This window comes from Microtus oregoni, unplaced genomic scaffold (genome assembly GCF_018167655.1).
Source record: "Microtus oregoni isolate MIOR12 unplaced genomic scaffold, Mior012 000008F_ref0000371, whole genome shotgun sequence".
NCBI classification, from domain to species: Eukaryota; Metazoa; Chordata; class Mammalia; order Rodentia; family Cricetidae; genus Microtus; species Microtus oregoni.
In genome coordinates, this window is record NW_024543067.1 from 3,296,673 (window position 1) to 3,310,872 (window position 14,200).

At 38.7% G+C, this 14,200-nt stretch overlaps 1 protein-coding gene across 3 annotated transcripts in view; it reads left to right on the forward strand.

The window, feature by feature from the left end:
* Fsd1l (fibronectin type III and SPRY domain containing 1 like) overlaps window positions 1-14,200 on the forward strand; it is a 71,208-nt gene that overhangs the window by 26,386 nt on the left and 30,622 nt on the right. For all 3 annotated transcript variants that reach the window (XM_041657054.1, XM_041657055.1, XM_041657056.1), the window contains exons 5-6: window positions 548-570; window positions 4,249-4,370. In XM_041657054.1, the coding sequence (XP_041512988.1) occupies window positions 548-570; window positions 4,249-4,370 (145 nt within the window). The remainder of the gene's footprint in view (window positions 1-547; window positions 571-4,248; window positions 4,371-14,200) is intronic.

The following is a 14,200-nucleotide window of genomic DNA, read 5'->3' on the forward strand; positions in this document are numbered from 1 at the left end:
TATATGCACTAGGTGTAAGTAGCTAGCTTCTGTGACCTTTCCTGAGGGAGAGACCCACTTGAGATGTTTCTCATCTCCCCTTGTCTGAACCTCTGCTGTTCCAGCTCATTCTTGGAGCGAAGGATAGAATTATGGTTTAGTTTTGTATGCCAGCAGGGACACCTTCATAAACATAAAAACTGTCGGGATTCGTAGAAATGTATGTCTATGAAAGAAATTGTTGTGGTTGAAGAATAAAAGACTGAATAAAAGTGAAGGTGTATTTGATAATCTGCTAAAATAATTATAGTCCATGAAATTAGTTGAAATGTTAATTTTTTCTGCTTTTATGGTGATTGATGTGGGGGGTCTTGATTCTACTGTGGTCCTAACATCACTTTATCAAGCTTATATGGACTATATAGATTTCCTGTCATTTATGTTTTGATGAATTATGGACTAATCTGTTGCAGGGTTTATATGCTAACTTTTCTTGCATGTCTTTGCCATTGAACTTGCATGAAAAGCACTAACTACCTTCTTTCTCTTCTCCCTGATTGGCTCCAAGGCTGCCAGACAGATCAAGGATAGGTATGGTATAAAACCTACATTTTTTTACTTAAGTGTCAATATTGAAGTCAGAAATGAAATTCAGAAACCATTTTTCTTATAATTCTGTTGATGAAAATAACAATATGTAATTGTTAAGTTCAAAGTAAAGAAAATGTGCTCTGTATATCAGAGAATAACCAGTAAACTCTTTAAGGTCACATTTTAATTTGTGAAAATTACATATCTCTAAGAGAATTTCATTTCTGGTGTAATACTATAGTTAGCTTTAGTTTTAGAATAGTTGTTAATTAGTTTAGTATTCAAGATTAATCTATTTTGAATAACTTAAAGTACATCTTGCTTGGATGTAGTTTTTTTTGCTGCTGTTCTTAAATATAGGTGGGTCTTGTTTTCAGAGAAGCCCAGTGCTGCCAAGTGTCTGCAGGAGCTAAGGCTCTTCACTGCTGTCCTGGTTAACACCTCTGTGTTTCTCTGTCCTCTTCTGGAGCCACCTCCTTCTTCTAATGCCACCACTATCTTGCTTTTATACTGTAGGGAAAAACTCAGGAAAACTATTAAGTACCTTGGCTTAGAAGGAGTCTCTAAAAGGACATTTAGCACTTGTAGAACAATGTGTGAGTGTTGAAGGAGTTGAGGTAACATTTGTGGTGTCACTGGCCTTCCTGACAAGTCATTGAGCATTGTCTGTAGTTTGTAACTTAAGGTTTTTATCTCATGATCGTGAGAGTCTCTGACAGGCACAACTCTTCAGTCTCTTCAAGTCTAGATCAGTTTATTCTTCATCAGATAATTCGCAGAAACACTCAGTGTGGGTTGTGGGAGAATCGGTGTTCCTTGTTCATTTGGAGAAATTTTCTACTGTGTTTCTTTTGTGGTTATTTAACAATGGGGGAGAGGGGACAAGATTTACATAGTGACAAAGCATTCTTAGCACAAATACTAATGTCCATTTCTGTAGATTTTATATTATGAGGTGATTAATGATATGGTTCATTAAGTTCTGGCTATAGGAAGATCACTAGGGCTTTGCTGTCATCCTGAGAGATGACTCACTATTTGCTAGGCTGCTCCTGAACTCTGGGTTCAAGCATGCCTCCTGCTTCAGGCCTCAAGTAGCTAGGATGTAGTTTCACACTCTGTGTTCAGTGAGAAGTACTAATGAGGAATGGGTGAGAGAGAGGAAGTCCTTGATAAGGTAGATCTGTCTGCTGAGATTAGCCAGGAACAAGTGTCTCACACCCAGGCCTGATTATTATTCCGTACTAGCTATTATTCTGTTATACCCTACTGTGGTTCCTGATTTTTCTGGTTTATACATCAATTCCTAACCAGGTTTTGGACTGTCCAAATCTCTCCTTCCTTTCAGGGTTTGTTTCTGTGCTTCTCAGCCCCCATCTTTACTCCTGATGACCTCTGTTCAGGTTTGTTTGTCTGAATTTAATTTCAGTGCCAGCTTTTATGTCTTCTTTCTTCATTGAACAGTCCCATCTTCGCCTCTTTCTCAGTCAGCCTCTCCATGAGATCGCATCAGTATTCAGGCTAATGCTCAGGAATCTGAGTCTTTTGTTCTGTTTTGTTTAAAGCCTCCACTCTTTTCTCTGGATACCCACAGAGCTTTGCACCTTGTCTGAAGAACATTTCTAGGTCTTGACCTATTTTTTAAAAAACTTGATTAAATGTATTCATCTCTTTTGTAATTTTTTTCTTGTAAAATTAATAACAGTGGGAGGAGTTTTAATTCAGCTTCTAAATAATCTAAGAAAGTCAAATGAATTAAAACATATCATACAGCATGGTTTGAGAATGTCTTACCAATTTTAGATTTTTATTTTTGACTTTAAATATATTCAGTTTAAAATAAATACACTTTGTTTGCTTTTTAATATTGTACCTCTGAATTGATTCACATAAGGTGTTTTATTTTGTTTTGGTTTTTTTGAGAATTGAGTTTCTCTGTGTAGCCGTGGCTGTCCTAGAACTTGCTCTGTAGACCAGGCTGGCCTTGAACTCAAAGAGATACACCTGCCTCTACCTCTTGAGTGCTGGGATTAAAGGTATATGCCACCACTGTCTGACAGTTCGTATAAGTTTTTAAGGTTTTTTTTTACTATAATTTTTTATTTTTTTTTCTATTGTGGTGAAATTTCTACTGCATTTTGGGGGCATTCTCTTTCCTTTGTGTTCATTGTTGATTATGTCAAGTTTAGTTTTTGTAGGTATTATAGATTTCAGCATTTTTCATTAAGCAGTTGTTCATTGGGTTTAGAAGAAACCCAATTTACTGATTGAGATCTGTGAACTGTCTCATCTCAGTGCCATGCTCTAGGACTTTTAAATGATACTCAGGGCTGTACAGACCAGCTCGTGCAAAGCTGAGCCTTCGTGACTCACCAGTGAGATGCAAGTCGTTCTTTGGGAAGCAGCAGCTTAGCGCTGTGCATGTGGAGGACAGAGTGCACATTTGGTTCTGATGCAGTCAGGCGGTGTGCGTTGCCTTCCCCATGAACTGATTGCAGTGTTGTACTTTTATTGAAAAACTAATTGATTGCTTCCTTTTCATTGTTATGTCACAGTGATTACTTTGTTTTTAAATGAAGTAAAATAGTTGAATTTAGCAACAGCTTGCCATCAGCAAATTTGCCATGTTTCATCCCTTGATCTCTTGGTGGCAGATCCAGTTGACGACCCTCTCATTCTCTTGGTCCTGTAGCACTCTGTGTAGCCTCTCTCGAGCTGTATATGAGGAAGAGAACATTGGTGAACAGTACTTCTGTATCTTTCTCTTTTTTTCTTCAAGGATAGTGCAGGAATGACTGTAATATTTGTAAAAAAAATTTACGGTGAAATGAAAAAATGCAAATTATGATTAAGTCACAAGTTAATTGAATAAGAGTTTCTTTTCTTTTTTGTATGTGGAAAAAGAATTCTCTTACTTGGGTAGCTGAGGAGAAGCAGGTACAGTGGACACAATTAAGTGGCTTTCATTTTTCACATCAGCGTATGAGTTTCTTTCAATTTTCAGTTTTAACTAAGAACTTTCTTTCTTCCATACTTTGATACAGTAAAATCTGATTTGCCTTGATTCTCATTTTGTATTTTACTGCACAGTTATCTGAGTGTTTATTGAACACATCTTATTTGATGACATATAGATCCCCTGGACTGCCTCTCATGATGTCTCTCCATAGTTGATGCTGTAGAGAGGATGGTATCTTGGTAGAATGGAGCTCATTGCTAATGACCTCGGTTCTCTCCTTTGCCGCCCACGGTCTGTCATTAGCAGGTACTGCAGTGTAACATTAGGTCCTTCTGCCTCTGTCGTGCGGAGGGCACGTGGTGTAGCAGTAGCTGGGAGGATGTTTGAACAGGCTCGTCGTCTGGTGAAGATGAGTGAGGCTAGCATTAGGAAGCCAGTGAGACTGTATACAGAGGTCCTGATGGATGGGATCTTGTGAACAGTGTTTATATTACATGTTGTTTATTGTGATACCCATATGTCTGTGACATTTTATAAAACTGGCCGGAATTTCAGTTTTTGTTTCAATTTTCAAGACAAAGTAAATTTCTATTTGAATGCCTTTGTTACAGTTTCTACAGTCACTAAGTGAAGTAATTTTCATCTTGATTTTATAAATTGTGTAAAATTTGTTACTTTGCATTCATTTATTTAAAAAAGTTTGTCTGTGTTTACCATAGAGTCACAATGGCTTCAGCCTTTCGCCTTTCTTTGAAACCAAAAGTCAGTGACAACATGACACATTTAATGGTGGATTTCTCTCAGGAAAGACAGATGCTGCAAACTTTGAAGTTTTTGCCAGGTAAATACATTATTACATGGGAACTTTCAAATAAAACATATTACAGGATTTTTCTATAATGAAATATTTTGTTAGTGTTGTTTTAATTCTATTTTTGTATTTTTAGTACTAAGTAGTATTTCCATCATCAAGTAAACTGTTAGTTCATGTGTAACATTATTAGGGCAATGGTGACTGGGGGATTTTTTTTTTTTTGAGATTGGCTGTGTTGTTATTACTGTTTTAACTCTCATTCTTGTCTCATACATCCTGACCACACTTTCCCCTCCTTCCACTCCTTCCAGTCCTCCCAGGTCAACTCCTCTGTTTCCCATTAAAAAAAAAAAAAAGATCTCCTGGGGATAGCCACTAAACATGGCTATCCCAACAAAATACAAAATACAAACAAATAACAAAATACAGTAAATCTGGGAACAAACTCACGTAACTGGACTTTGTGAACAGGAAGTAACTGATTGCACAAAGCTATTCCTCCTCTGGATACATAGTCAGAAAGACCAGGATAATAATCCTAGTGCTAAAGAAGCCAGTGAGAGTAGCATAGAGGAAGACCTGGCGTTTATGGCAGAAATTATGAGCTGCAGAGGAATATGTAGAAGGAAAGGTGAAAGAAAGGAGTGTAGCTGAGAGGAAGAAGGAACACTGGTCAGTGGGTGGCTCTATGTATGTCTGAGGCTTCTGACAACACTGGTTTGTCTTACGACTTTTCCACATTATAAGGGTGCTAAGTGATACATTCAGCAGAGACCATGTTTGGATGTCCATCTCTTTCTGGGTCAGTGATGAGCAGTAGGATGTGCTTGCAATGGGGGGCAGCAGCAGGAGCCACTGTTTCTGTGAGCCTTGCAGAGAGCCGCTGTGTGCAGTGAGCACGTGTGGATAAGCCGTAATGCACCCCAGACGAGGCTTATGAATTTTTACATAAGATATTGTCAAGTGATGGTTGCCTTAATGTGACAAAATGCAGTTGTGATTGAAGAACATCTGTACCATCCTTTCATTCATAGGGCTCACCTGGCACACAACTGGTATCAATAAGCAAATAGCATTTCTAGAATTTGGGAATACCAGATGCTTTAAATGGTTTGAGCAATTCAATCTGACACTTGGAATTTCCTTGGGAAAAGACTGGGTCTAATTTAGTTTTGAAAATTTGAAATTTTAGTATCAAAATTCTGCTGATTACCAGTTAACTTTTTAGTACTCACAGGTTCACTTGTGAGCTTGTGATATTGCCTAGTGGTAGAGCACTTGCCTAGCATATATAAGACAACACTGCCAAAGAAAAAGACCCAAATGTTCACCTGTAGGGAGTGGAAGAGGGGCTTAAATTTTATACTAGGAAGTAGATCTCGAAATTTTTTAAAAATTATGTTTTCTCTTTTTTCTATAATCAAAACACTTTTACATTTATTTATTCATTTGTTAATTGTAGTTCAAGACGTTTTCTTTTTTTTTTTTTTACTTTTTATTTATTTATGTTTTTTTTGAGGCAGTGCTTCTCTGCACAACAGCCCACCTGCCCTGGAACTAGCTCTTATAGACCAACCAGGCTGGCCTCAAACTCAGAGCTCCTCCTGCCCCTGCCTCCTGAGTACTGGGATTAAAGGTGTGTGCCACCTGGCTTTACTTTCTTTTTTTATTTAAACATTTTTTCATTTATTTTACATACTGCCCAGTTTCCCCTCCAGCCTCTCCTCCTGTCTCTTCCCTTCTCCCATCTACTCCCCTCCCCCTCTACTACTCCAAAGAGTAATATTTTGTAAAACACTTAGGAAAAAGAAATTTTAAAGAAGCTTTTTTGGCATCACATTCATGGCGCATCTTTATTTACCAGTAGTATGACTCTAGAATTTCACTATTTTCATGTAACCATTTCATATAACATGTAAAGCATTGTTAAACTAATTTCTACCCCAGGAATTTATTATTTCCAGGAAAGGAAAAAGAAACAGTAGTAACCTATGGAGAAGATCTGTCCTGTGCAGTTTCTCCACTCATCAGTTAAAGCTTCTAAAGACCATGCTGGATCTCTTTATTGGAGAGGGAAATGCATGCATAGGAAAAGTCAGAGCAGCACCGGGTGTACAGAGCTGCTCCCTCTCCTGGCATGGCAGCTTTCTTTGGAAGCCTCCATGCTGCTGCTCTGCATCACCAACAGGAAGTGCCCAGACAAGTGTTATAAATACAGTCATGCAACTGCAGTATTTGGACATTCCGCCTTCCTTAAATGACTGTTTCTTTTCATTAAACCTTGTGTTATTCCATTTCCTGTAAGAAACGGAAGAACACATATATACTGTTAAATGCTTTTGCTTTGGAACCTAACAGCATGTGCGAGCTTCTTGTTGATCACTTCAGTTTCACTAATGACTGTATAGTTTGAATTTTTACATTTTTTTCATTTATCGTAAAGCGTTATGTGTAGGTTAGAGGACAACTTGCAGGAATTGGCCTTTGTTTTATATGTGACATCTACCTTTGATCTTATATTATATAGACCTTAACTTTTCTATCAAATCAGTTTATGGTCATTTTTATTGCCTAGCAAAATATTTTATTTTTATGCAGTAAATCACATACATTGATGGAGGAAGGTCATTGGCTAATAAAGGCACTGCCCTGGCCCATTTTATTGGTTAGAGGATAGGTGGGAGGAGTAAACAGAACAGGACACTGGGAGGAAGAGGAAGTGAGCTCAGACTCGACAGCTCTCCTCTCTGGAGCAGACGCCTGGGAGAGATGCGATGCCCCGCTCAAGGCATGAAGCTCCAACCCAGGATGGACTAGGCTAGAATCTTCCCGGTAAGACCGGTTCTCACAGATTATTAGAGATGGGTTGATCGGGATGTGAGAGTTAGCCTGTAAGTGCTAGAGCTAAAGGGCCAAGCAGTGCTTAAAAGAATACAGTGTCTGTGTAATTATTTTGGGGCATAAGCTAGCCATGTGGGCGGCCGGGTGTGGGGAACGCAGCCCTGCCGCCCCATATTACTACATATGGCGCCCAACGTGGGGCAACTGCTTCCACATAAAGCCTGAGACAGCTTGGGAAGTAATTCTAGAACAAAATGAAAGCATTGTGCCTGGTTTCTTGGTAGCAGCAATTTCTCGGTTCTACTCTGCTTGCTAGAGGCAAGCAAACGCCTCATCTAAGAGAGGCTTCCTGACTCAGCTTTAGCTGCAAAGCCTGCAGCTCATTAAGAGGTCCTGCCACGAAACACTTAAACGGTGTTGAAGAAAAGCTGAACGCATGCTTTTCAGTTTTCAGCCGTAGCAAGAAAAAAGCTGCGCCGTTTAAAAATGCTGGCTTTCTGGGCTGTCCTGCCAGGACAAACTCTGACTCTTTTATGCAGGCGGTCCCTGCGGTTTGCAAACACAGGCTGCTGAAGCTCGCTTGCTGGCTACAGCCAGTACCTCAGCCATGAGGCTGGAAAGCTAAGGAATGGACTGGATCTAGCCGGCAAAGCCACGCCTTTAGTCCTACTGAGATTGCTTGGTAAATTAAAGATTCATGTGGTCAGAAAAAGAGAGATATACAGTAGAGAGAGATTCAAAGACAAAGAAAATTTCTAAACGGTTTGAAGCGTGTTAAAAATATATGCAGACTAAAAGTTGAAGTTCTTAAAGTAAAAAAAAAAAGGAAGAGAGTTGTTGTGTGTGGTAGCACACACCTTTAATCCCAGTGCCTAGAAGGCAGAGACAAACAGATCTCTGTGAGTTCAAGGTGTAGTAGCTTACACCTTTAATCCCGAATGCCTGGGAGGCAGAGACAGGCAGATCTCTGAGAGTTCAAAGACAGCCTGGTCTACAGAGTTACTTCAGGTCAAAGATACAGAGAACCTGCCTCAAAAAGCAAAGAGTTAAAAGTAAAAATAAACAAAATAGAGGTTAAAACACAGCTGCACAAAGATGGAAAATACACAGAGAATTTTGATACTATATGCTATTATGCTCTCTTTGAATTGTTTGAATGCTGAGGAAGGACAAACAACTGCTAAAAGATATTTGTTTATAAATGCTGCTGAACTAATCCAACATAGATACTTTGAAAATGCCTTAAATTTGAAATTTGGATCTAAGGACATGATACTTTGGAAAGGAGTTTCTTATTTTGTTTTCACAGAGGATGAGACGCTGTTCATTTCTTCTATTCCGATTTGGTATGATGGACCACGCCCTCCTGAAGGGTTGGTGTGAACGCCTTCAAAAAATGGCTTCGCTCAACTGCCAACTGAGATGAAACTAGCACACAGGTTATACCATGAAAGACCAAATTAACGACGCCCCCATTCAGCAGGAAGCAGTTTGGAGAGAAATAACTGCGCCCAAATTCCCAAAAAATGTTTATAAATGTTCTTTTACATTTAAAGGGGGATATGATATAGATATGAATAATTTGCATTAGTATAGATTTTGCTTTATTGATAGCGATTTAAGGTCAATTTTGTTAAATGTATATGTTTTTCTGATATTGATTAAGGTATTGTGATTGTGTAGTTCATTTAAAAATGTAATGTATATAGGTAGTTATAGATAATCATAATAGTCAAGTTTGTAGTCATGTTAGTTAGATTTTCTAGATATATAGAGATATATTTTAGATAGACATTCTTCATGTCTTTCAAAGATTACAGAATAGGACATTTAATGTTTTAATAACTGAGGACTTTTCATGACAATGAGACACTCTGCTCCTGGCAGCACCAATCTATTTCAAGAGGAAGATGGGCATCGAAGAGGCTCGTTATGGAGTTTTGATAGCCATTTGGGCAAGAAACTGCTCTTGCCTGGACTATTGCATAAACTGGACACAGAGAACCCGCAGAGAGAGGACTACTGAACTTGCCTAAGGTGAGATGATCTTTCGGGGTTCCTGATTCATTTTGAAAGAGTCTGCGAGACATTCTGCAGGACACAACAGATAGTGACTGAACTGACTTTGAATTTTCCTGCTTTATGGAAATGTCTGCTGGATACCATGGGCCTGAAGGCTGAAGATGGATGCCCCAACGGTACAAAAGAACTTTGGGTGACTGTCCAGGCAGCGAGATGTCTTTGTCATTTCTAGAATTTGAAGTTTCTTAGTTCTTGTTTACTTAGGTAATATTATATCTTTCTGGAGTCTTTGATGGAGTTAAGAATAGTTAGTTATAGTTATAGTTTTCCTTAGTTATGATAAAGATTATTGTAACTTTTACTTGATAACTGTTTTGTTATATGTAATTTTGCTATGTTAAAGTTAAAGCCTTTTTTTTTGTTTAAACCGAAAAAGGGGAAATGATGGAGGAAGGTCATTGGCTAATAAAGGCACTGCCCTGGCCCATTTTATTGGTTAGAGGATAGGTGGGAGGAGTAAACAGAACAGGACACTGGGAGGAAGAGGAAGTGAGCTCAGACTCGACAGCTCTCCTCTCTGGAGCAGACGCCTGGGAGAGATGCGATGCCCCGCTCAAGGCATGAAGCTCCAACCCAGGATGGACTAGGCTAGAATCTTCCCGGTAAGACCGGTTCTCACAGATTATTAGAGATGGGTTGATCGGGATGTGAGAGTTAGCCTGTAAGTGCTAGAGCTAAAGGGCCAAGCAGTGCTTAAAAGAATACAGTGTCTGTGTAATTATTTTGGGGCATAAGCTAGCCATGTGGGCGGCCGGGTGTGGGGAACGCAGCCCTGCCGCCCCATATTACTACAATACATCAGTTATTTCCTTTGTGTTTGTTATATATTTTTTTTTTTTTTTGGTTTTTCGAGACAGGGTTTCTCTGTGGTTTTGGAGCCTGTCCTGGAACTAGTGTTTGTTATATTTTTAATAGATAGTTTTTATTTAGATTCACCATTGCATGGCTGTTACATGCATCATTATAGTTTATTGACTGTTCTGGGACTTGCCATGTATGTTAAGCTGGCCTTGAACTCATCGAGATTTGACTACCTCTGCATCCTGAGTGTTAAGATTAAAGTCATGTGCTATCATGCCCAACTTACAATTTGTTTATTATGCTTTTAAAATAGGTGTTATTTTTATTTTGGAGACCAGTTTAGGTTCCTAGAAAAACTAATTAGGATGCAAGGAACTTTCTCAAAAAAATATGCAAGACACAAAGTTCTTCCCCATTATCAACATCCCACAGCAGAATGGCACAGCTGTATAAATGATGAATCTACAATGATGTGTTATTATCGCCCAAAGTTCGTAGTTTGCATTGAGATTCACTCTTGGTATGATGCTCATGGTGTTAACTCAAGATCCTCCTGCCTTGGCCTTCTGCGGACTGGAATAAACTATCATGCCAGGCTCTAGAAGGTTTAATTTAACAAATCCAGCTTAACACATTTAATGATCTTTACTTTGGTGTTGTATCTAAAAGTCACCTAGCTATTCCACTGTGATGTCTTCTAGGAGTTTTATACTTTCACCATTTTCAACTTCAGTCTGTGGTCCATTTTGAGTTTCTTTTTGTAAAAGAATGTAAAGTCGGTGTCCTTGTGCTTCTGTTTCTCCTCCTCCTCCTCTTTCTTCTGTGTGAATGTCCAATCACTGCAACATTTGTTGATAATACTGTTGTTTGTCCATTTAATTGTCTTTATGAAAGATCAGTCAAATATTTTCTGGTTAGTTCCATTAATCTGTTTTTTCTTTCGTCAACATTACCCCCTGTAGCTTTAAGGTGCTGTAAGTCAGGAGCTTTAGTCCCCCACTCTGTCCTTCAGTATTGTGTTGGCTCTTTCACACCGTTTGCTTCTCCAAAGAGAATTTATTGAAATTAGCAAACAACGTGATGGACTTTTTATTGAAGTGATAGTAAATGCTTACACCAAGCAGGAAGAACTGACATCTTAAGAATAATGAGTCTTCCTGCTCATAAACATGGAATATTTCTCCATTAATGTAATTCGTTAATTTCGTTTATTGGGGTTTTATAGTTTGCTTCATAATGATCTTGAACATACTTTATTTGATTTGTTCCTAAATGTTTCACACTGGGTGATGCTGATACAAATGGTGTGTTTTGAGTTTTTAACTTTTTCATTGCTGATATGTAGGAATGCAACTGCCTTGTATGAATTAACTTTGTGTCTGCAGCCTTAACTACAGTTGCTTATTAGTTCTAGAAGATTGACTTTATTGTTGTTAATTCCTTCATATTTTCTACATAAACGAGCATGTCATTTGTAAATAAAGAAAGGCTCAGATTCACAAGCAGGATGCTTAGCTATTTGTATTGATCTTCATTATCAGGTACAGTTGAGGAAGCTCCCCTCTAGTCCTATTTTATGAACAGTTTTTATTAAGAATGGATATATCGATAGCATATTTTTTTAGCTTGTTTATAAAGGTGGGTTGCATTTGTTGATTTTTAGATGTTGAAAATTCAGCATTGCCTGTGGAATAAGTTCCATTTGGTCAACACAAATTTTTACTGCACATTGTTAGATTTGGTCTATTCATATTTTGTTGCATCTTTTTCCATATATTTATGAATAGCAATAGTAGTTCATAGCTTTCCTATATTTTTGCAGTTTGGGTATTGTGGGTCACTGGCCTCACAAAAAGAGTTAGGAAATATTCCATGCTTTTCTTTTTTTTCGAAAAGATTGTATAGAATTGGCATGTATTCCTTGTAGTAGGTAGAATTCACCAATGTACCCAGCTAGGTATGCTACTTTACTTTTGGAAGGTTATTAACTATTGGTTCAATTTATTTTATAGATTTAGGCCTATACAGATTTCTTTTATGTATTATTTTTTGCATCTAGTATTTATCATGGAATTATAGTTTATTTGTTCATTTATGTCATCAAAATTGTAGATATAAAGTTTGTTCTTATTATTTCTTTTTGTTTGTTTGTTTTTGAAGACAGGTTTCTGTGTGTAGCCTGGCTGTCCTAGAACTTGCTCTGTAGACCAGGCTGGCCTTGAACTCATAGATTTGCCCGCCTCTGCCTTCTGAGTGCTGGGATTAAAGGCGTACCCCACCACCACCCTGGCCATATTTCTTGATACTTTCTTTTCTCCTCCTCCCTCTGCCTTCTTTTCTCTCTCTTTCCCCCATCTCCATCTTCCTCCCCTGTCCCGTGTGTGTGTGCGTGCGTGCGTGTGTGTGTGTGTGTGTGTGTGTGTGTTTCTCTCTTTGCCTCCCTGTCTTCTCCCCTTGGAGACAGAGCATCCAGGCTGCTGGCCTGGAAGTCACAGTTTAGACCTGGCTGGCCTCAAACCTGTAGCGTTTCTCCTGCCTCTGTCCCCCCAAGTGCTGGAATTGCAAATGTGCACCACATGGCTTAGTTATTGATTTTTATATCTGTGGATCTGTGGTGATACTCCTCTTTCATTTCTGATAGTAATAATTTGTGTCTTCTCCATGGTTAACTTAGGTGGAGGTTTGTTGATTTAATGATCTTTCAAAGAACCTCCTTTTGGTTTCAGGAGTTTTTTAATTGGTTTTCTGTTTTTAGATGTATTGGTTTCTGTCCTAATTTTCATCATTTATTATCTCTTTTTTTAACTTTGGATTTCATTTGCTCTTTTTGTGTGTATGTATGTATGTATTTAGTGCTCTATTCTTTGCCTCTTTTGTAAGACATATGAGTGCTGTCATATGTCCTACAAATTTTCATAATCTGTATTTTTATTAGTTTAAAATTTTTTTGAGATGCTGTCTTTGACTCATGTGTTACTTAGAAGTGTGTTGCTTAATATCTCAAAATATTTTAGTATTTTTCACTTTTTTCTATTAATTATTTCTAGTTTAATTGGATTGTGGGTTAAGAGCAGATATTGTGTTTTCTACACTTCTAAATTTTTTAAGCTGTTTGTTGTGGGCCAGAATGCAGTCTGTCTTGCTGTATCTCCATAGGTATTTCAGGTGGTTCAGTATTCTGGTGCTGCCCACAGCAGGCCATACATGTCAAACGTATGCAGTTATTATGGAGCTGTTATGGAGTTATTATGGAGTTCAGCAGTGTCTGTGTTGCTCTGCCTTCTGGATCTCTCTGTTTCTGGTAGACGACTCTTGAAGTCTCTCATGGGCCTGGATTCATGCGTATATCTCTTTGCAGTCTTGTTAGTTTAGACTGATTAGACTCTTGTTCTTTTTCTTTTCTTTTTTTTTTTTTTTTTTTTTTGGTTTTTTCGAGTCAGGGTTTCTCTGTGGTTTTGGAGCCTGTCCTGGAACTAGCTCTTGTAGACCAGGCTGGTCTCGAACTCACAGAGATCCGCCTGCCTCTGCCTCCCAAGTGCTGGGATTAAAGGCGTGCGCCACCACCGCCCGGCTGACTCTTGTTCTTTCTTGTGCTACACAGCTGCTTATCCTTGAAAATTCCCTCATTCTAATGTCCAGTGTGTCCAAAACTAACGCAGCTGGATTGATTTCCCTTTCATTCACCTCAGTCATGTATATCTTTGCCTAAACTGTAAGTGGTGTTGTATTTATGGTGGGTTTTCTGTATATAACATATCAAATGGCTCTTTTTATTTTTTTAAAAAAGAAAACAAACTATCTTTTGTCATTTTACATACCAATCCTAGTTTCCACGCCCTCTTCTTCTCCCATTCCTTCCAACTCCCTCCCCCAACCCACGCTACCTCAGAGTAAGGCACATTGCTTCAGGGAAGGTCCAAGGCCCTCCCTACTATATCTAAGCTGAGCAAGGTATCCATCCAAAGAGAATGGGTTTCAAAAAGCCAGAAAAAGCAGTAGAGATAAATCCTGGTCTCACTGCCAGTGGCTGCCAGTCTGCCCCAGCCATGCAGCTGTCACCCACATTCAGAGGGTCTAGTTTAGACCTATGCTTGTTCCCTTGCTGTCCGGCTGGAGTTGGTGAGCTCCTATTA